The following is a 24,048-nucleotide window of genomic DNA, read 5'->3' as shown; positions in this document are numbered from 1 at the left end:
ATGTAACAGTATATACTGATAATTTGATTTTTTCCCTCTCTCTGTATATTTTTCTTGTCTAATTGCTCTGGCTAATGTTTCTAGAATTATGTTGAGTAGGAGTGGTGATAGTGAGTGTCTTGGTTACTTTTCTCTCTCATTGTTGAGACAGAATAGCTGATGCTCAATGTTAGGGAAGGGAAGGTTTATTTCTTACAGATTAGAGGTTTCAGTCCATACTCAGCTGGCTTCAAGTGGCAGGATGGCATGGCAGCCGGCTGTTCATGGCTAGCTGCAAACAGCAAGGTGCCAACCACCAAGAGAGAGAAGACCCTTGAGAATACAACTTTGAGTATATTCTACACAGCTGTTCCTCTGTCAAGTCATTTGCAAGACCAAGTTGGCTCCTGAAGAAATCTTTTATAGGTGAAAGATCCATTGAAGGATTCTCATTAGTTTTTTTCCCTGTATTTTGATCCAGTGGACTTTTTAAAGAACTTGAGGAAGGAGTTGCGGAAACCCCTTTCTGGTCTTGCCTGGGATTTTGATTGCTGGGAGATGTTTGTTCACTTCTCTCTCTCTTCCTTTGTGCAGAAGCGGGTAGTGTCTTCTAAATCATTTCATCCAGACAGGTCTGTTCTTCACTTTGGGAACTCTGCTGGCTAAAGAAGGTCCAAAGTATGCTGTGGGCGGAGGTGGCCATGGCGGCGTGTACCTGTGCCATGTGCTCCTCAATGCTGACTTTTGTTCTTTGTGTGGTTGATATATTTGTGACAGTGGTATTAAGATATGCCTTACAATTATATTGGTGATTGTTTTGTCCATTAGTGTGTTTTATGAAACTGGGTGTGCTGGTATGTGGTGTATATATATTTATGTTTTTATCACTTCCTTCCTTGTTCCATTTACCAGTATGTAGTGAGCTTTGTACCTTCTGATCAGTCTTGGCATGAAATCCATTTTGTCTGCAGTTAGAATAGCTACTACTGCTTTTCTTTTCTTCCCCCAGATTCCTGTTGCAAGGCATATTGATTTTCATTCTTTGACTTTCAGTCTCTGAATTTCTTTTTGGGTTAAATGTGTTTTTTGTATGTACATGCTTATGTTGGATCTTGCTTCTTGATCCATGCTGCCAGTCTGTTTTTTTTTTTTTTTTGATTGGTGAATCAAGACCGTTCACATTGATGGATATAAGAGATAAATATTGCCATATCCATTTCATTATTTTATGTTCCTGCTGTTGTTTCCCTTTTTTTACCTTCTGTTTTAATTACTTGACTTGACTGGTGATTCATTCTACTAGGGTTTTTGGCCACGTTATCTTCATTCACTCTTTCTTGGATATCCTTGAGAATATTTTGGAGTGCTGGTTTGGTGGTCTTGCATTTCTTTAAGTGTTTTATCATGGAAGTATCTTATTTGTCCATCTTTTAAAAGATAAGTTTGTGGCATGCATTTAGTATGGGTTAGAAGTTGTTTTCTTTTAGGGCATGAAACACTTGAATCTCTTCTTGACTTTAGTCTGCTGTAATTCTGATGGATTTTCCTTTGTATGTGATTTTTCTTTCCATAACAGCTTTTAATATTCTGTTCTTGTGTTGAATTTTTGGAATCTTAACTATTATATCTTGATGTAGTTCTTTTCTGATCATAACAATTTTGGGTTTTATATGACTCACCTGTATTACAATTTCTTTTTCTGTGCTTAAATTTTTTGCTATTAGTTTTGTAAACAGGTTTTTATGCCATTTGTGATATTTTTCTGATTTTTTTGTTGATTCCAGTTTATCATGCATTAGTCTTCTTTGTATCATCAAGCAGCTGCTGGATGGATATTTTATGGTCCCTTGTTTTTTTTAAGGCATCTATCGTTAGTTGATCGCCAACTACAACCCTGTCTTCTTGGTAAAATATTCTGTCTTTACTCTGATCAATTCTGCTGTGTATCTTTTCCTTCTTTCATTTTTGACTTTTTAAAGTACATATTTGCAGTGCATACTGATTACATTCTTCATGGTGAGTTGGTGCGTGTACATAACACATCTTAATTCCTTTTTCCTCCTTCTGGCTATCCCTCCTCTTGTGTATACTTTCGAGCAGTTTTTAATCTCCTGGATTTCTATTTGAAATTGTTTTATAAACTCCAGTTCTTTTTTATGTTGGGCATTCATGGTTTTCATGTCTTTCTGTAGCTTCTCTATTTTTTATTAGAACTTCTCTAGAGTACTAATCATTTGTTTTATTAGGGTAATTTACTTTCACTGCTTCCATTTCAGATATTTCAGGTGTGTAGTTTTTTATTTCTTTCCCCCATGTTTCCCCCGGGTTTGCTTTGGGGGAGTTGCAAGGCACTGTAGAGATTTTTTGCTGCTATATTTTCTCATTTTTGATTTGTTTGTTTTTTTCTCTTGGGGCTTGTAGATTACTTACAGTGGGTAGCTTTATTGCTATTGTGGAGATCTCTTTAGGTAAAGTCTTCTTTTCAGAAATGTCTTTAGGTGTAGCTAGCTATTTGCCTTTGGATCTGCCCCAGGATTCAGCCTCTTCTGTTTATTATGGAGGTGAGGATGCAGTCTCTTTGGCACATGCACAGTTCCTTAGTAATTGACTGCATTATTGTTTATGATTCCTAGGCAATCTAGAAATTAATATATGGGAAAACCAGTTGATAGGAACAACTATATCATCTTGGCTAAAGTTATAAAATCAGAAACAGCAATAGCGTGAAATACAAACTGGATACTGACAAACTATAGTAACTAACATTATCTCCTTTAACCATAGAAACAAGATCTAACACTGTAACTAACAGTGTATTACTACCTTTAATCATACAAACAAGATCTATAGTTAGTACAAACTCTCTGCCAAATCGGGTTATACCATATACTGATACACAATAAATATCCACTCAGTAGAATAGTTTACTTCTATTAACAATAAAGTGTTCAACTGTAGGAAGATTTATTTAACTATCTACAGATTTGTAAATGTATAGCACTGCCATAAGATTAGAGATTGAGAGGAATGGGAGCATTACAAAAATAGAATTTGAAAGAATTTAGCTATAGAAGATGGGAAGAGGGTGATAAAATAGATATAAAAGATAGTAAAAGAAAATTAACAGGTTAGGTAATAGTACCAGAGAAAACTAACAAGGACAAGGAAAAATAATAAGGAATAGAGATTAACCTAGAGGAAAAAAAATACTGCCATGGTATCTCAGTTTGTAAACTTAATTCTTTCCACATTTATGGTCACAAATCAAGTTGGACAAGTATTGAATCACGTTCAGTGGTTAAGTTCAGTGTTGACATTATGGGGCAATTTGATTTGGTTCTTGTCCAATTTTATTTGTGATCAGAATCATGGAAAAAATTCACTTCATGAACTGTAAAATTATAAGGCAACAAATTGAAAAAGAGATAGCAAGAAATGAAGAAGGAGAGGGAGGGACAGAGAGAAACTCCCTTATCAAACAGGTAAAACAAAATAACATTTAAAGGGGAAGATAAGAAAATGGATGATAGAGCTCCCAACTCTACCAAAATAAAAAAATTTTCAAAATTAACAATAGAGAAGAAAGCATTGGATAATGAGAGGAGGCTAGGTAAGATAAAGAAGAATTAAAAGAATGATATGGGGAAGATAGTCATGCTACTGAGTAGTTTTCTTCTAAAAGTAGTTTGCCAAATAAATGTTACCAGGTTTTGAGTTGCTCCCCTCTCTTTCTGGAGGTAGATTCCAGTCTTTTCTGATCTTGAACAGAGAACTGAACAAAATGAGTCCAAGAAAGATGACAAAGTTTATTTGAAAAAAAGTGAAGAACGAGAGAGAAACTGGCTCTGCAGAGTGAGTTTGGGCCAAGAGTAACAGAGAAAAAAGCAGATAAAAGTACTTTCTAGAAGACAGAGGGTAGACAGAGGCGAGGAAAGCCGCCATGGTGATCATTTCTTGGCTTCTGTCCTTTTATGCTCTTCACATCTTGGGGAAAGTCTTGAGAACTCCTACAAAGGAGGCTTTGAGGCACTGCTTGCGACCGTGTGCCTCCTTCCCAGCCAGTCTAAGCTGCCCTCTATCTTCTGTCTCAGTGGGTTTGATATGGAAGAAGAAAGGAATAAGTGAGGAAAAAAAAATATGACAAAATTAGAAATTTGAGAGTAAGACAATATATTTTTAGTATTCTTTTTTATTTTTATTTTTTGGCTTTTTCGTTTTTACCGGTACCAGGGATCGAACTCACAACTGCCTGCTTGCAAGGCAGGCTCTTATGCCGCTGAGCTAAATCCCCAGCCCCTAATATTCTTTTTGAAAAAGAATTAAGTAGAATTGCATGTGATCTTAAAATGAGGAAATGAGATGCAGAGATAAGAGGGATACAAGCTAGATACTATCTAATTCAAAAAAATTGGAGAAATAATAACAAAAATCCAAACAAAATTTAAAAATCCTGAAAAAAACCCCAACAAAACAGTGCTGTTGCAGTCAGGGATTGCAAGGAAGACAACTATATACAGGACACACAATTTATGGAATTATTATTTTATGATAGTCACCCAAAGAGTTCAATACAAGAAGTGCAGGAAATTTGTCCACACATTAAGACCCAAGAAATCTAGCTGAGGGCCTGAATTCCACAGCAGTGGCCTACATAAGTCTAGTTGAAGACCTAGAGGCTATAACAATGTTCCAGTGAGTCCAGCTGGAGGCCTAGAGCCCATGATAATGACTCATGCAAGTCTGTGTCACGGATTTGCATTGGGAAGGCCTATAGGTCAGCAGTGGAAACTAGAACGTCTCTGCCAGTAGGTTGAAGGTTCTGCACTTGGAAGCGATGTTCAAAGTAAGAACTAGATTTCCCCCGAAAAGTACCACAGCCATCCTCAGCAACAGAGAGGTCCTGAGCTCTTCTGATGGTGAGAACAGCCAAGCTCATATCAGGAAGCCAGCATGATAAACTTCTCCTAGAGAATGAAGAGCACACTGTCTACCCCTCTGGAGCCAGGAAGTGGTAAGGTAAAGACCACAACTCCCCTAAAGTGAACCACAGCGATTCTCAGTGACAATGTCCTGAGCTCCTCTGATGGTTAGAACAGCTAAGTTCATATCAGGAAAAAGGCTCAACAAGCTCCTCCAGGAGAACCAGTGACAACAAGAGAACCAACAACGCCATGGAGAGCCAACAACACTACTTCCACTCCAGTTCTCCTTTTCATTTTGGCAACAGTGCTCGGGTGGGCCATCCACAGTCAGCACCACGCTGATTCAATTCAGCGGTTCTTACAACTTGACCACCAGTTATGCATCCACCATAAATGGCAAACCAAAGAAAACAGTCCAACACAAATAATTCAAAACTCAGAAGATATCTGATGCCAACTCAGTTTAAATACTCCAAAAAGAGAAAGTATGTGTGATTCAAATGTAACCTCTTCGCCAGGAAGTGTGGGAGACGGTGATGTAACTGAGTTCTCACTCTCTGATGTCTACAGGTTCCCAGGGTTATGTATGCCACAGACCCTGCTGCTGTGCTTGGCGTGTGTGGGCAGCAGGTGTTCTAGCACTTGCTGATCACTGGTGGAGGTTCCTCCTCCTCAGTGGATCTTTCCTAAGCTTCTCAGATGTGACTTTTCTTCTAGTCAGCTATGTTGAATCTTCCCTCAGCCAGTTTTTGTGCCTACACGGATTGTTGATTAAAGCCAAAAAATGGAGGCAGACACAGAATTGCTGGGAAGGTGGGAGAACCAACCCAGTGGGCACAGGTATTGATAGCAGCTGAGTTCTAGAGCCAGAAATCCGCAGGAAGGTCTCTGGGGCAGGACTCCCCTTTGCTTAGCTAACCTTGGATAGCATAGATAGCAGTTGTTGTTTCAGCCTCTTGGCTGAAATAGTCATGATTCAAATCCTTGTCTGCTCCTGGTCTGAGAGGCAGAGCACTGGTGGCACTCACATCAGGCTGCCACAGTAAAGGTTTAGTAATAATAATGATGATGATAAAATGCTGCCTTAAGACAAAAAATCCCACCAGCAACAACACAGTCTGATTTACTCAGAAAAATAAAATATTTGACATGGATATCTATTGAAGTACCTGGGGCAATGTAGTTAACTTTTTGCTTAATTATTAAAAATTTGTTATCAGGCTGGGTGTGGTGGTACATGCCTGTGAATCACAGCACTCGGGGAGGTTGGGGCAAGAAGACCATAAGTTTAAGCCTGCTTAGTGACTCTGTAACAAACAAACAGACAAGCTGGGAGTATAGCTCAGTATAAAGGCCCTGAATTCTATCACAGGTATTGCAAACAAAATCCTTTAGCTTTCTTAGAAAATTTCAATTTATTAGTGCATGTGTGTAGTATGTGTTTATGTTTCCTGTGACAGGTTGATTCATGTATATAACACATTTTAATTCCTTTTTTAATCTACTTACTCTTTTTTTTCTTTCTCTTCCCCGTTCAACTATCTCTTTTTGTTCCTTTTTTTTTTTTTCTTGGTACCTGTTTGTAATAAATAATGTTTATATTCCTTTGTGTGAAGAAGATTTTATATTCATGTCTTTTTTGGGAAGGGGACCCCAATTAATAATTTTTAAAGAAGATAGATTTATTGAGATACAATTTACATACTCTCCATTCACTCTTTTTTTTGAAACAAGGTTTTGCTATGTAGTTCAGGCTGGCCTTGAAATTAACTATGTGGCTTACACTCATCTTAAACTCACATTGAACCTCCTGCTTCAGCTTCCTGATTGCTGGGATTACAGGCTTGTGCCATCACACTCAGCCATATTTACTTCCTTACAATGTGTAATTCACTGGTTTCTATTATATTCACAGTTGTGTGATCATCATCAAAACTGATCATAAAACATTTTTATCACTCCTAAAGAAATGAATGTATTTGCTGTCATTCTTTATATTCGTTTCACTTTCTGATTTATAGTGATTTTTGTATGATTTTGGATACTTCTGTTTACTTGTCTGTCTTTTAATTTTCCAGTTCTTGTTTCTAATCCTTGCATGTTTATACCCCACCTCCTGCGATTAACTAGCTAATGACGTATTAGGAGTAAGGCTAAGACCAGAGCTTCTGGTTTATGGAAAGGTGGAAGGAATCATAGCGATCTATGAGATGTAAATCCTTCCTCCTAGTTTAAATTGTTCTAATAATTTTAGTTTTGACATTGGATCTTACAAATGCATGGGATGCTTTTTCCCTTGTTAGTGGAAAATAAGAGGTAGTAACAGAAAATCCCTTTAGCTGACTAGTTACTAACCTAGCTAAAATTCTGCCAGATATACCTGATGATTCCCTTCCTAAAAATCATTACTCTGTAGGCTGGAATTGTATCTGAAATTCTGTCTAGACATTATTTGCCCTAAATCCCCTTTTAAAAAGATTCTGTCTTTGGAGGGGATAGGACACTCAAGTATATGTCAAAAACCTATTAGCATGATTAGTTTCACCAGCTTACTCAAAGCAGTGTTCTGAGAGCTTGACTATTGAGCGAGTGTGGGTATTGCCAGGGAAGGAGTGATGATCAGGCTCTAGGGTAGATTATGATTAGGGAAAAATGGGTAGGGCAGTTCTAAAAGGAGCAGAGAAAAGATCAAAACTGAGGATGTGAGATACTCATAATGGTTGCATTTGCTCACAGTAGTCTGAATTTTGTGAAATACACAAACATTACTTTTTAAAACTCCATATTACCGTGGTGATTCAAACACAGTGCAGCTAAGGAATGTGAGTACATTATAAAATTTATCTCTCATGTGACTGAAAAATTATATGGCTGACCTTATTGCTTTAATTTTTATTTCTAAAAGTTATCTATTGGGCTTTATATTTTTCTCATCTATTGAACTTACCGTACATATCAATTATTTTATTTTAGGCAATAATCACATGAAAGAAGAAAATTATGCTGCTGCAGTGGATTGTTACACACAGGCAATAGAACTGGATCCCAATAACGCAGTTTATTATTGCAACAGGTAAACTGGGACCATTGAAGCAGGTTTACAGTTCTTAAACCTTTGGATTAATACTTCTGAAGGAAAGTTGTAAAATTTATTTAATAAAAGTTGAAAGTTCAGAAAATATAAAGGAGGAGGGAAAAATAAACTCATAAACTTATACCTTGGGGGGAACTACTATTAACTTTTTGGCATGTTTTTTTTTTAGATAAGTACACTCAATTTTAGATAGAGCTTTACTCGCTGGACATGTCCTGATTTCATTGAATTTCTTCATATACATTATTTAAATGATTACACATTAGTCTATTTTGCATTTATTATATTTTAATTTTCTATAGCTAGCATAGTAGTGAGCAAACAAATATCAGTAAGTATTATTTTTGAATAAATGGATGTATACACATCCATTGAATAAATGGATATATATACTTAATTTACTTAACTATTGACCTGCTGGTGGGCATTGAGATTGTGCCAATTACTGTCTGTGTTTCTAATGTTTGTTTTTTTTTTTTTTAAGAAAGGGTCTTGCTCTGTGATTCGAGCTGGACTTGAACTCATTTTGTAGCCCAGGCTGGTCTTAAACTTGCAACAATCCTTCTGCCTCAGTCTCCCGAGTACTGGGATTACAGATGTGCGCCACCTGGCTTTCTAAATTTTTTTTTTAACCTTTGTATTTTCTGGACTTTGAATTTATTCCTAGAAATGCATTTGTTTGGTTTAACAGTGTAAACATTTAAAATGTGGAAGCAAATTGCAGCTGTTTCAGTTCCTTTGAATATATTTTGAAAATTAATTTCCTCCTCCCCAGGACTATATTAGTACATCTGTTTGTTTTTTTTTTTTTTTTTTTTTTTTTTGTCTTTTTCCTTTTTTTATCGGTACCGGGGATCGAACTCACAACTGCCTGCTTGCAAGGTAGGCGCTTATGCTGCTGAGCTAAATCCCCAGCCCTGAGTACATCTGTTTTTGCCATGCCCTTTATTAGCATTAGGCACTCCAGTTGGTAATTACAAATTCAATATTGTCATCTCCATGTTAATTTTCCTAATTTAATGTAATTACTGATGTGATTGAACTTTTTGTTTTTGAACTCAATGTCTTTGCACTGAATAACATTCCCAACTCTTTCTACTGTTTATTTTGAGGCAGGGTCTTGCTAAGTCACTGAATTGTCCAGGCTGGGGTCAAACACATGATCTTCCTGCCTCAGTCTCCTAGAGTGTTGGGATTAACAGGCTTGTGCTATCACCACACCTGGTTGGACATAATATTCAGTATTGCTGTTTTTTTCTTCCTAAACTTCCTATTCATACTATCTATGGACTGAATGAGTATGTCCCCCCAAATTTGTATGTTGGACCATAAACCCCACTGTGATGGTACATAGAGGTGAGGCCTTTGGGAAGTGATTAGGTTATGAGGATGGAGCTGTCAGGAGTGGATAATGCCCTTATGAGACAGACTTGAGCTCTTTGCCCTTCCTGCCATGTGAGCAGAACAGTGGGTAGAGTACTGGCATCAGGTGTTGGCCTGTGTGATCGCAGCTCTGTCCAGTTTAACAGGGATCTGAATCCTCTAGGTTATATTTTCAAGGCTCCTTTATCACTTGTTTTTTGTCTGGTCTCAGCCATGCCAGGTTCTGGCAGCAGGGTGAAGGATAGTAAAAGGACAGAAATTCGCGCACTTCTCCCCTTCCCTTGCTTTTGTATCACAATGTGTATATAAAAATGGGCTGTTTCTCATCTTTGTTTCCCACTTCCACCTAAGACTCCTGCCTTGCTTTCAGCTTTTACCAGGTGGCCTTGGGTTTTGTATTCCAGGCTTTGTCCTTGTGGTTTGGAGATGGTAAAGACTTTTTGCTCTTGCTAACCTCTGGATTGCTGTATAACCCCTGCTTTGGCCTTTGAGCTCTTTTTGTGTAGTGAATTCCCTGCATTAAATTACTCTGTTTAATATACACAGGATTTCCAGTAGAACTTTTTTGTAGTAATAGAACTGTTGCATTGTTAAATTCATATTTTACTTTTGGTTGATCGAAGTCCTCTTTTTTCACAATTCTCCTTGTTCTATCATTCAATGACATATTCATTTGACAGATTTTTATTGAAGATGTCCTAGTGCTATTACTGGAAGTAGATGTTATACCTATAGAACTGTAACTTGTAAAATTCTATTTATCTATTTTCTTAATATTTTTGGTTAATGAATCTGTGAAGTAGTATATTTGCTGTTGCTTCCAGTTTCATGTCACCCACAAAAATGAAAAGAATGAAGTTTCTCATGCCATTTACAAATAATGGAGATATCATGGGGGAGTGCTTGAGAGCAGAGTTATGGATCCAGACTTTTGGATTCTAATGTCTGGCTTTGTTAGTTACTACTTATGTGATCTTTAACAAATTACCTAATGTATCTATGCATTAGTTTTCCTATCAGTTAAATATGTATAATAGTAATTATGTTGTAGGGTTGTTACAGAGGTCAAAGAATTTATATAAAGTGCTAGGAGTGTGTAGTAAAGAGTATTATATAACAAGTAGTAACTATTATTATTATTATTATCATTTGTGTGGCCTGCTCTTCTACCTTGATCAGAATATGAAGAGAGATTCAAAGTTGTCAGCTTCCAAATATATTCTCAATTATCTTTTCTGATTACCATTCTAGTACTGACCTTACTAAAATAAAGAGGAGCTGGGCATGGTCACACACACCTGTAATTCTCATGCTCTCACGCCTAATATAGGAGGATTGCTGAGAGCCTGAGGATTGAGGCCAGCTTGGGCTACCTAGTGAGTTTAAGGCCAGCCTGAAATGCATAGTGAGATCCTATCTCAAACAAATAAATGAATAGACAAATTATAAATAAAGAGGAAATGATATTAGTCTGACATGACTTGTTCTGAATTAATCCAGTGTCATATCTTTTTAAATTTAATTTCTAACATTTTATTATGAAAAATTTCAAAGTTGAAAAAATCCACACCTAGATTTTGACATTAGTATTTTAGTATATTTGCTATATCACATATTTATTGATTTGTGCCTCTATTTATTAGTACATCTTGTTTTTGATACATTTCAAAATAAATTGTAACCATGTACACAATAAATTGTGTACATTTTTCTCCTAAATATATAGCATATCATTAACTAAAGTTCAAAATTTTTTTACTTCTTTCTTTTAGGTAAAATTTTCACATGCCAAAATATACAAATTTCAATGCACTTTCATTGAATTTTGACAAATATATCATCTATGTATCACAAACTTCTCTTAAGATACTGAAAATTTCTTTTCAGAATCCAAGAAGTTCCTTATATTCTTTCATAGCATGCTATAATAATCTACTTGGGAAGATCACTGTCCCCCATATCTCCACCATAGATTAGATTTGTCAGTTCTATAATTTTATATAGAAGGCATAATATGTTTTTGCTCAGTAGTATGTTCGAGATTCATCCATAGTGTTTCATGTATCAATAGCTCATTTCTTATGGCTAGGTGGTATTTTGTTGTTTATATATATTGTAATTTGCTTAGTCATTTTCCTACTTGTGGTCACTTAATCTGTTTCTAGTCACCTCCTCCTTCATTTTGTATAAAATTTATAGTTGTTGATGGGAAAGAAAGTTTGTATCCAGAAGGAATTGGGTTGCCCATAATGGAGACATTCATTTTCTTTCATTAAAAAAAATTTCTCTATTAATCTGTTCCAACATCTATCTCAGAAAAACAGAAGAGCCAAATAAGCTGTGGAGAAGAAAGTCCCTAGCCTTTCTATGGTTTGTGTGTATGTTTGTGTGTTGCCCTATAATTAGATGAAAATTCGTATTTTAATTTAGCATATGAAACTTTGAAACAAGTATTTAAGATTATTATGAAATGATATGACCTACTATAAATATTATCAGAAAATTGGTTATTTGTAGAGCACAATGAGCCATTTGCTTTTAGCTCTGAATATCAAAAATATAACCCTAATGATGTTTTTAATGACTAGAGTTCATGCAGTCTTATTGTATAAATAATATATTAAATTAATTTCTTTGTCTCTTCCTATGCTTGCTTATTATTGTTAAGCTGAAATAATAATTATGCCTGTTTTGCATTTAAATACCTTCTCTGAGGAATTTAGAAATGGAGCACTCTATTTAATATTAAATAATTAGAAAAGCTTGCATATCTAATGCAAAGGTTGAATAAAACTTTGTTAATTTTAGGGCTTTTTGAAACTCTTGTCGTTACAATAAATATCTCAACAGCCTGTAGACTTGCCAACTGCCCCTTGCCATTTTTCTTAATCAGCTGATTGCTAGAAGTTGGAAGCTCAGAATACCACATCCAATCTTGCTTTCAAAATTAATTTCTGTTTTATTATCAATAAAAATATTTTTCATGTACTAAGCTCAGTAGAATGAGCTATAGTTTATTTTTATACAGAAGATGTCATTTGGCATAGTTGTTTCACCTGAGGTTTTTTTTGTACCATATTTATCTTCTATTTTGACCTTTAAATATCCTACTGGTGCTTGGAATTCTGCTTTAGAAGGAACACCCAAATATTTTCTTGAAAACCTATTATACTTTTATACTTTTTTCCTAAATATTTAGCACTTATCACAGTGTCTAGTATTTATATTGCCTTAACTCATGTTCTGGCTTAACTCTTGTGCATATTTATTTTCTTTTTTCAGATAAAGGGCAGGGGCTTATATGTATTTGTAGCTCATGTACCACCTTAGAACTATGTTTCATAGGAATTCAGGTAGTTTTTGATGAATGGTGGGTTATAGAAGAAATATGGGCATTTCCATTAATCAAAGCAATTAGAATTCACATTAACATTTGTATATATAATGCAACAAACTATCAAATATAGATATAAATACTTTCAAAATACTTTATAGTATAAAATGAACCAGTTTTCTTCTTATTTGATATTCTTATTTCTTTTGGACAGCCTCAGTTCTGAGTTTATCCTTTACCTGTAGTAGCCTCATGCTTCTGAGATGAATAGATGGTTACATGACTTAGGAAGGCAATGCATGGAATAGAAAGTACACAAGGAAGAGAGAATAGTGGAGAGAATTTTTCTAGAAGGCCCTTTGAGCTATGGGGTGGTAGAGTTGCAATTTTGAAGGATGGGTAGAATTTGGGAAAGACAGGCAAGTAGGGAAGACATTTCAGAGTGGAGAGCATAAATTAAAAGCAGAATCAGAAATCATCAGGCTATCCTAAAGAAGCAACAGCTACGTGGGGCAAGCCTATAGCTTTCCTACCACTGAAGAAGGGGTATAGAGGCCTCATCACCCTGCTGCTCCCATGAGTGTGTAGTCCATCAGTTCACTGAGATTTAAACTTGATTCTTTGAACTTGAATTGAATTTCAGTTCTGCTGTTTACTAGCTGTTTGACCTTGGATATCCACTTAACCTTTTAAAGCCTCAATTTCTTCCCTTGTAAAAGATAACAATAACCATTTCAAAAGGTTTTGTGAGATGTAATAATGTATACTTTCCCTAGAATAGTTGTAGACTTTAAATATTTGTTTCTTTCAAAAACAACATAAGCTTTTTTAGTTGTAAGAATAGGTTTTGCTATAATTTATTTATAAGCTGTCAGGGAATTGTGAGGTAGCATGGCTTTTTTCTCCTTTATTTTCTGTAAAAACAGAACATATATTATATTCATGCTTTTGCTCTAATAAGGTAACGAAAGCCAGGTTGTCTGCGAACATGCTGGCTAACTGTATTGCTCTACCAAAATTTTATTAGTTTTGCCCTGATAACCAGCAAAGGCAGTGTGAAGACCACATTCTTCCTCAGTTCAGACACCGGGTGGGGATGGGGGTTGGCTTCATCTTACAGAAGAGTCCTGGTTTTTTTCTTTCCTGGCCTCTGAGGCTCAACTGACTGTTTTCTTTCTGTTGTGAACTCTACACACCTTCTTCTCCCTAGCTTGTCATTATGATCTGTAGCAGTCAAAATTGAATCAAGTCCTCCTGGTTTTTTTTTTCCCCCTTCCCTTCTTTTGATGAATCCAATCCTTCCAGGTTTATCCCTAATGTTATTCTCAGTAACTGTGGCCAGAGTTTAAGACATCTCCTCTGTTCCTCTTTTTTCCAAATAGCTAATTTGTTCTTCTATTCTAGATCCTTAACTTTTACAATAGAAACCTAAAGCGGCCTCACATTCCTGCTTTATATTCTTCACTGCAGTTTTCTGCCAGAAAATTTTTTCTAAAATACAAAAATGATTATCTAAATTCTTGGTTTCCATTCACTGGTTCTGTATACTTACATGTTCAAATTTAAGCTTCTTAGCATGATATACATCGTTGTTTTAATCTACTCTGTCTGTGTCTGTGTCTCTCTATCTCCCTCTCTGTCTGTTTCTATGTCTATCTCTGCCTCTGCCTTTGCCTTTGTCTGTCTAAGATTGAATCTAGAACCTCATCTATGCTAGACAAATACTACTACATCAGCAGCACCTTAAAAAATTGTATCTTATTTTGAGATGGGTCTTGCTGAGTTATCCAGGCTGGACTTGAATTTGCAATCCTGACTCAGTAGCTGTGATTACAGGTGTGCACTCATTCTCCATGTTGTCTTCTGAGCATCTATTTTAAATTTCCTGGTTTCCTTACTTAGGTCTGTTTTGAGTAAATCCTTCTTACAGTATTGAGTCATGCTTTTTCTCCAAAGTTGGCTTTTTCACTGTTTTGCTGAGGGATGAGATTATGAAAACTTTTGGGAGACTTAAAAAAATAAAAGTTTAGTTGCTTCAGAAGTGAGAGAATTGGAGAAAGTCCGAGAGGACTTGTTCTTCAGCAATATTGCTAAAGAGAGCAGACTGCAGGGGAGTGCCCCGCGCAGCCATCCCTGCAATCGCTCACTTTACTCACCTCCCTGGAAGTCTGTGTACGCTTAGTGTTTTCAGTTTTCAGTTAGAGAAATTACAACAGCATATGACTTGCTTGTCTGTCTTTTTGTAGCCAAGTAAAGAAAGAAAGAAAGTGTGCGTGTTTTTCTACTTAACAGAGGTTTCGGAGTTCTTTTTTTCTATTTTATTGTAGAATTATTCTAGACAGTTTGACTTAGAAATTTACTGGGAGTGGTTTACAAATTAGTACAAGGAAAATGAAGTTTTATTAGTGCCTGAAATTCTGCTTTAGTGCCTTGAAACCTGCTTATAACATAAATCTTTTTGTCTTTCTTAGGGCTGCTGCACAAAGCAAATTAAGTCACTACACAGATGCAATAAAGGACTGTGAAAAAGCAATAGCAATTGATTCAAAGTACAGCAAGGCCTATGGGAGGATGGGGTAAGTTCTAGGAAAATGTTCAAGTAGTACCAAGTAGTATCAGGTATACTGCTTTTATTAGCTTGATTTTGAATTTTCTGCTTTCTGCTCCACTTCTAGAACTAATAAGATGAATACAACGTAAGGGAGGAAATGACTGTCATTTCTATGACTTGAGGGTGAGGGTGAGATGACTGGGTTTTTTTGTTGTTGGAGAAAATCAGAGTCATATGCATAGAGTCATCTTACGACTGTGATGAGCATTCAGTATTGGTTAACAGTCTTCCTATTGTTTTTTCTGTATTCATTTTTCTATTCTCTGATATGACTATTTCATTCCTCCTGCTCACCTTCAGATTTTTACTGCTGTTTGCATGGTGAGTCTCAGCTAATGATACTGTCTTACATTTAATTGTAAAAACAAGTCATTCTCCTCATTTTGGAGATGATTATCAAATCTCTCCCTAATTTCAAGTCTGCCAGCCCCCCTACTTTTATATCTATACAGATTAGCTTTTTCTTTTAAAATGGAAGGACTGTTAATTAAGACCATTACCCTCCACTCACGTTTCACGGTCTTATTCTTTTGTACTTTTATACTTGTAATGATACCCTTTAACTTCTGCAGCACCAGTTTCTCCTATTCTAATAGATGATATTGGCTGCTATGTGAAATGCTAATAAAAATCATTTTTTGGAATCATTTTTTATCTAGTGTTCCTAGCTATCCTCTCCTATGTCAGTTCCTCTTTGTGTGTGAAGCCCCTGATGATTGTACTTCTTGTGCCATCTTTCTCTTTTCTTGTTCTTTCTTAGCCAATTTTAACAGGGCTATTGTGTCTAACACTGTGACAGTTTATTTTCTTTGTCAACTTGACTGGGCTGTGGGATGCCCAGAGAGCTGGTAAAGTATTATTTCTGAGCCAGGGATTTAGCTCAGTGGTGTATGTACCTGCCTGCCAAGTGTGAGGTCATGAATTCCATCCCTGGTACAAAAAAAAAAAAAAAAAAAGTATTATTTCTGACTTTGTGAGAGCATTTCTGGAAGAGATTAGCATTTGAATCTATAGACTGAGTAAAGATCACCCTCTGAAGCGTGAGTGGGCATCATGCAATTCTCGATAGTCAAATAGAACAAAAGGCCAGGGAAAGAATGAGTTATTCTTTCTGTTTGAGCTGGGGCATCTGTCTTCTGTCCTAGGACCCTGGCGCACTTAGATCTTGAGCCTGGAAAATCTCACTTTGGTCTTACACCATCAGCTTCTCTGCTTCTGAGGTCTTCAGGTGTGGATTTTAGCTATATCACTAGTTTTCCTGGGCCTGCAGCTTACAGATGGCAGGTAGTGGGACTTTTCAGTTTCCATAATTGTGTAAGCCAATATTGTATGACAAGTCTCTGTATACCTCTGCCACTATAGTATTGGTTCTGTTTCTTTGGAGAACCCTAAGACAGTCACTGTATTGAGATAGTTGTATTTAAAATCACAACTAGTCTATTTCATCAAAGCTAGTGTTTAGTTCTGTATCCTCACACTGTCTTTTAGTATTTGGTGCAGTCAACCTATTTATTTATTTTAAAAATTTTTATTTTAAAGAGGGTAAAATTAAACAAAACAAACAGATCAGAAGAAAAATATTTAAAGGACACAGATTTCACCGCAGATTTCAAAACAAGACAACAGGAGATCTTCACTGTTGGTCACTGTCTATCATATTGCCTCTTGTTTTCTTTTAAATAGTTGTCCATACCTTCATACCTATTGAATTCATACAAAACAAAATAGTATTAAACTGATCAGAACGGGATGATGAAGGCATTTTAGGTCTTCAAAACCAGACAATAGGGAAGTCAACAATGGCTGCCGTAATGTCTCTCATTCTCTTCAAAATAGCTGTCCATATCTTCATGTATGTTGAAATTAAACAATACAAAACAGACTAAAATCACTCTGAATAAAGAATAATAGTATCGCTGGATTTCACAGCATGATGCTATGGAATCAGCACTGGGTACCTCAGTGTCTCTTTTTCTTCAAAGTAGCTATTCATTTCATCCTACATTATATAATCGATTCTCCTAAACTGTTTAGAAGTTCTATGCATGTATCAGTCTCTACATGTATATCTATCCTTTCTGTATTAGAGGGAAAAACAAAACAAAACAGATCCTTAGAAAAACAAGAAACAAAAAACCAAATAAATAACAAGAGCTAAGAGCCCAAAACACTGACAATATAGGTCTTCAAAACAAGGTGATATGAGCATAACTAGGGTTATTATTTTACATAGTGATCTTCCAAGAGTTCCTCAGATCACCATACAATAATATGCACAATTGTTCCAATCCTATGAATGTTAACTATTTTGTTCCAAGAACATACAGAATTTGTAGCATAATTATCTTAGCTATCCTAAGTGTGTTTATATAATTTTAGATTTTTTTCTTTTCCCTTCCTTTTTCTTTTTCCTCCTTTTCCCTGAGATATTATTTTCCTTTTGAGCAGATTCTTATCCTTTTACTGTATTTATTGAGGATTTGTATCTTATGTACTCTTACCATTTCTTACACTGGGGAGACTGTAGGGTATTTACACATGTGAGTTTGATTTATTTTACTTGAGTATGGCCTTGAGTGGCATCCATTTACTTATAAATATCTCAGTGTGATCCTTCTTTATAGCAGAGTAGTACTCCACTGTATAAAAATACCACATCTTTTTTATCCATTCCTTAGTTGATGGGCATTTAGGTTGTTTCCAAGATCTGGCTATTAAAAATTGTGCTGCTGTGAACATGGGTACACATACATCACTGTGGTATGATGTTTTCAGTTCTTCTGGGAATATGCCCAGAAGTGGAATAGCTGGTTCAAATGGGACCTCCAATCCCAGCTTTTTGAGGAACCTCCAGACTGACTCCAAAGAGGTTGTACCAGTCTGCACTCCCACCGACAATGCAGAAGAGTTCCTTTTTCCCCACAGCCTCTCCAGTATTTGTTGTTGGTAGTTTTCTTGATCCTGGTCATTCTTCCTGGAGTGAGATGGAATCTCAGTGTGGTTTTAATTTTCACTTCTCTAATGAGTTATGATGATGAACATTTTTTCATGTATTTATTTGCCATTTGTATTTCTTCATCTGAGAACTGTATATTCATCTCAGATGCCCATTTTTGGAATGGGTCTTTGAATTTTGGGGATCTGATATTTTAAAATTCTTTATATGTTCTAGACAGAAGTCCTTTGTCTGAGGAACAGTTCACTAAGATTTTTTTCCCAATTTGTGGGTTTTCTTTTCACTATGCTGGAGATTGCTTTCGACATGCAAAAACTCTTAAAGACATGATCCCAGTTACTGATTCTGTGAAGTATTTCATGTGTGGTTTGATTCTTGTTCATGAATTCTCTACCTACCCTTATGTCTTCAAGATTTCTACCTCCTTTGTCTTGCAACAGATTTAGTGTTTCTGTTTTAATATTTAGATCTTTGATTTATTTAGACTTTAGTTTAGTACATAGTGATAGGCATGGGTCTTCTAAAGCATATGAAGAGACACTTTTTCCAGCACCATTTATTAAAGAGACTATCTTTCTTCCAGTGGACGTGTTTGGCCCCTTTATCAAAGATAAGGTGGCTGAGGTGTTTGTAGTTGTAGTTTTATCTTCTAATCTGTTCCTTTGGTCTTCAGGTCTGTTTTTGTTCTAGTATCATGCTGATTTTATTACAGTAACTTTGTAGTATAACTTCAAGTCAGGAATTGTAATGCTTTCTGCCTTGTCTTTGTTGCTTAGAATTGCCTTTGTATTCTCAATCTCTTCTGGTTCCAGGTGAATTTGAGGAGTGATTTCTCTAGATCTGTGAGGTATGCTAGTAGTACTTTGATTGGGATTTCATTAAATCTGTATAACTATTTTCGGAGAATGGCCATTTTCACAATGTTTGTTCTTCCTATCCGTGAACAAGGGGTGTCGTTCCATTTTCTGAGGTCCTCTTTTATTTCTTTTTGGGGGCATTGTAATTTTCCCTGAATAGATCTTTTACTTCTTTTGTTTGATTGATTCCTAAGTATTTCATTTTTTTTGGATGCTGTTGTGAAGGATGTGGCTTCTTTTATTTCTCTCAGTGATTTTGTTGTTAGTGTATAGGAATGCTGTTGATTTTTGAGTGTTGACTTTGTATCTAGCTACATTACTAAGTTTATTTATTATACCTAGGAGTCTTTCAATGGAGTTTTGGGGGTCTTCTATATAGAGTATCATGTCATCCACAAATAATAATCTAACTTCTTTGTTTCCTATCCTTATTCCTTTTATTTCTCTCTCATCTAATTATTCTGGCTAGTATTTCCAGCACTATATTGAATAGGAGTGGTGATAATGGATATCCTTGTCTTGGTCCTGATTTTAGGGTAAAGGTTTTCAGTTTTTGGCTGTTTAATATGATGCTGGCTGTCAGATTGTCACAGATGGCTTTTATCATATTGAGATAAAGACCATCTATTCCAATTTTCTGTAATGTTCTTATCATGAATAAGTGTTGGACTTTATCAAAAGCTTTTTCTGCATCTAGGGAAATGATCATGTGGTTCTTATTTTTGGCTCTATTGATAAGGTGGATTACATTTATTGATTTGCATATGTTGAACCATGCCTGCATGCCTGGGATGAATCCCACTTGTTCATGGTGTATAATCTTGATGATTTGCTGCATCCTGTTTGCCAATATATTATTGAGAATTTTTGCATCTGTGTTCATTAGGGAGATTGGCCTGTAATTCTCTTTTTGATTGGTTTTGGTATTTTCTCAGGTTTTGGTATAGAGTAATACTCACTTCTGGGAATGAGCTAGGGAGAATTGTTTCCCTTTCAGTTTCATTGAAGAGCTTGAGGAGTGCTGGCATTAAATCTTCTTTGAATTTCTTGTAGAATTCCTCAGTGAATCCATCTGGACCTGAGCTTTTCTTTGTTGGTAATGATTTAATTACATTTTCAGTTTTGTTAATTGAAATTGGGTTATTCAACAGATTTACATCTTCTTGACTCAGCTTTGGTAATGTGTTTCTAGGGATTTGTCCATTTGTTCTATGTTATCGAACCTATTAGAGTAGAGGTTTTCAAAATAGGTATTGATGATCTTCTGTATTTCCACATGGTCTGAAGTGATTTCACCCTTTTAATTTCTTATTGTATGAATTTGAGTTTTTTCTTTCCTTTTTAAAATAAGGTTGGCTAGAGGCCTATCAATTTTATTTATTATTTCAAAGAACCAACTCTTTGATTCATTGATTGTTTGTATTGTTTTCTTAGTCTCTTGCATTGATTTCTGCTCTGACCTATATAATTTCCTCCCTTCTTTTGGCTTTGGGCTTGAGTTGCTCTTCTTTTTCTAGGTTTTTGACATGTAGCATCAGGTTGTTTGTTTGTATTCGTTCTGTTTTCCTGATGTGAGAATTCACTGCAATAAATTTTCTTCTGAGGACTGCTTTCATTGCATCCCACAGGTTCCAGTAAGATGTATTTGTATTTTTGTTTGCTTGTAGATATTGTTTAATTTCTTCTTTAATTTCCTCTCTGACCCACTGATTGTTCAGGTGTGTATTCAATTTCCATGTGTTTGTGGGGGTTGCAAAAAGAAACTGCAAAGTTTCTTTTGTCATTAATTTCTAGTTTCATGACACTATGATCCAGTAACATGCATGGGATAATTTCAATTCCTTTGCATTTACTTAAGCATGTTCTGTGGGCTAATATATGGTCTATTTTAGAGAACATTCCATGTGCTGCTTAGAAGAATGTATATTCTGATGTTGTTGGGTGGAACATTCTGTATACATCTAATTAGTAGACATCACCAAGTCTCCTAAGTCATTGGTGTGTTCACAGGTGTGATTCAGTTGTTATTTCTTTGCTGATTTTCTGTCTAGTTGACCTGTCCCTTTGTGTCAATGGTGTGTTAAAGGCTCCTGTTATAATTGTGTTATTGCTTATTTGATTTTTCATTTCTGTTAATATTTGTTTTGTATAGCTAGGTGCTCCTGAATTCGATGCATATATATTTAAGATTGATATGTCTTCCTCTTTAAGTTTTCCCCTTAACTAGTATGTAGTGATCCTCTTATTTCTTTGGATCATTCTTGATTTGAAATTCACATTGTCTGCAAACAGAATAGCTACTCCTGCTTTTTTGGGGGATCCTGTTACATGGAGTATTGTTTTCCATCCTTTGACTTTTAGTCTGTGAGTTGCTTTTTTGGGTTAGATGCGTTTCCTGTATACAGCATATGGTTGGATGTTGTTTCTTGATCCATTCTGTCAGTTTGTTTCTTTTAATTGATGAATTGAGGCCATTTACATTATTGGTTATAACTGGTATATATTGGTTTACTTTTGACATGTTATCTTTCTGTTGTTGATTCTTTACCTTTCCACTCTAATTGTTTGCCTTGCTTAGTGGTTTTTTTCCTATGTCTATCTAGAATGTCTGTCAGTATTCTTTGCTGGATTGGTTTTGCGGTCATGAAGTTCTTCAGCTGTTCTTTGTCGTGGAAGTATCTTATTTCTCCATCTATTTTGAAGGACAGTTTTGCAAGTTACATCCGTCTCAGCTGGATGTCGTTTTCCTTTAGGTTCTGAAGTACTTCACTCCATGCTCTTCTTGACTTTATTGTTGGTGTTGAGAAGTCTTCTGTGATTCTGATAGGCTTTCCTTCATAGGTGGTCTGTCTTTTCTCTCTAGCAGCTTTTAATATTCTGTTCTTATGTTGGATTTCTGAGATGTTGATTATTATATGTCTGGGTATAGTTTTATTTTGGTTATGGCTATTTGAAGTTCTGTATGCTTCACTGATCTGTATGCTAGTTTCCATTCTCAGCTATTACTTCTGTAAATAACTTATTGATATCATTTGTGTTGTCACCCTCTTTTTTGTTTATACCTATCAATTTGATGTTGTTTTTCTTTGTATTATCTTGCAGCTGTTAAATTATTATCTAATTCCTTGTTATTTTTAAAAGATCTTTCCTTTTCTGTACACCACTTACAATCTTGTCTTTGAGGTCTAAAATTCTATCTTCACTTTCATTGAGGTGGTTTTGCCAATTTTTGATGGAATGTTTGATTTCCTGTATATCTTTGAATCTGCTTCAAGCATTCTGTTTGTTTCTTATATTGTTCATTCATAGTTTCCATCTTTTTGCATTGTTCCTCTAATTTTTTAACTATTTCTTCTTTAGATTTGTTTAGCATTTCTTTCATTACATTTATCATTTCTTCTTTTACCTGGGAGGTTATTTCTGATCTGAGTTCTTTCATAGCTTCCTGGAGTTGTTTCTTTACTTCAGGTGTTATCATTGCAGGAATTTCGGATATATGGCTTACATTTTCTTCTGCATCCATTATCTCCTAGGCTTGCTTGGCTTGGGCTGGAAGTTTGAGATTGCATTTTGCTCTTTCATTTTGTCATTTTCCTATATTTCTGGGTTTCAAGCAATGTTTCAAAGCTTCTCCCATGTGCTGGGAATCACCTGGCCCACTTCTGGCTCCCAGGGCAGACTGCAGGCAACTGCTAGCTGCTTGGAAGTTGCTGGACGTGGCCCAGTTAGGCTGGGGGTCCTCCCTCCCATGTGTCCTCTGGTGATTTGGAACACTGGATTTGATCTTATCTCTGGGAGCAATGTTCCAAATCTTACCCTGTGCTCTGGGATTCAACTCAGCAGGTTCAGATCCCAGCACTGAATTCCGGTCCTTGCTAGCTGCTTGGAGTTTGCTGGGCATGGCCCAGTTAGGCCCATGGAGACTTCCTGTGCATCCTCTGGTGATTTGGAATGATGGGTGTTGTTTTACTGCCTGGGAGCGACTTTCCAAGGCTTCCCTGTTCACTGGGATTCAACTCGCACATGTTCGGCTCCTGGGACTCAGTTAACCTATATTTAAAAGACTTCATCCTATACAATTTTTCCCACTTACTTAGTTTTCCTTGTATTTTCCTGGATACTCTTTTCCACTTTCCCTTGCTGGTTCCTTCTCCTTTGCCACCTCTGAAAATGGTGTATTTCAGGGCTCTGTCCTCTGTTGCTTCCGTTTTTTTGCGATTTCATCCTGCCTCATGCTTTTAAATGCATCTGGAGTTGTTACTCCTTATTTGCAGATTGTGTATTTATGAATTTACTGACTTTTTTTGTAATCCTCCATTTAGTGTTGACTTATGGTTTTTCCGCGATCATTCATGGACATTCACAAATGGTAAAAAAATGGATTGTGTAGGGCTGATGTGCACTATCACAGCAGACGTTGGGTAAAGTCTTGTTCTTTCTTAGCTTGTGTTGCAAATGATATGTTAGGGGCTGCATTTAAAAAAATGTTTTTGTGTTTTTTGATGAGATTTTGCTGTTTATAATTGCCCTCCTAGATGTTGTCAGTTGTTTCTAAGTGTAACAAGCTGTAATGTGTCTTAAAAGAAAGTATATGTGTGAGATGTAAGCTATAGTCAAGCATGGGTTAGTAATGTTGGCATTGAGTTCAATGCTAATGAATAAACAATGCATAATAAAGTTTCTTTAAACAGACATGCATATCAAACAAGGTTATATATTGATCAGTTGGTGAAAATAAGACCCAAAGTTCATGGGACTATAGTCCGTTGCTTTTCCTATGAATAATTATTTTGTTCTTGCTAATACAATGTTTATGGAGATTTTGTAGAATGTAATTTTTGTGAATTAGAATTAACTGTATATGTTGTTGGACCTCAAGCTAAATTTTTGACCTCCATGCTTATGTATATAA

General features: G+C 36.0%; 1 protein-coding gene across 3 annotated transcripts in view; it reads left to right on the top strand.

Annotated features, from left to right (window-relative positions):
• Sgtb (small glutamine rich tetratricopeptide repeat co-chaperone beta) overlaps positions 1-24,048 on the top strand; it is a 60,538-nt gene that overhangs the window by 17,530 nt on the left and 18,960 nt on the right. For 2 of the 3 annotated variants that reach the window (XM_063258255.1, XM_013153939.3), the window contains exons 5-6: positions 7,875-7,974; positions 15,184-15,288. In XM_063258255.1, the coding sequence (XP_063114325.1) occupies positions 7,875-7,974; positions 15,184-15,288 (205 nt within the window). The remainder of the gene's footprint in view (positions 1-7,874; positions 7,975-15,183; positions 15,289-24,048) is intronic. The other variant, XM_063258256.1, reaches the window with a different exon arrangement.

This window comes from Cavia porcellus, unplaced genomic scaffold, assembly GCF_034190915.1.
Source record: "Cavia porcellus strain 051 isolate PalLab524CR breed Dunkin Hartley unplaced genomic scaffold, mCavPor4.1 scaffold_11, whole genome shotgun sequence".
Classification (NCBI taxonomy): Eukaryota; Metazoa; Chordata; class Mammalia; order Rodentia; family Caviidae; genus Cavia; species Cavia porcellus.
This window is presented reverse-complemented; position numbering and strand designations above follow the sequence as displayed.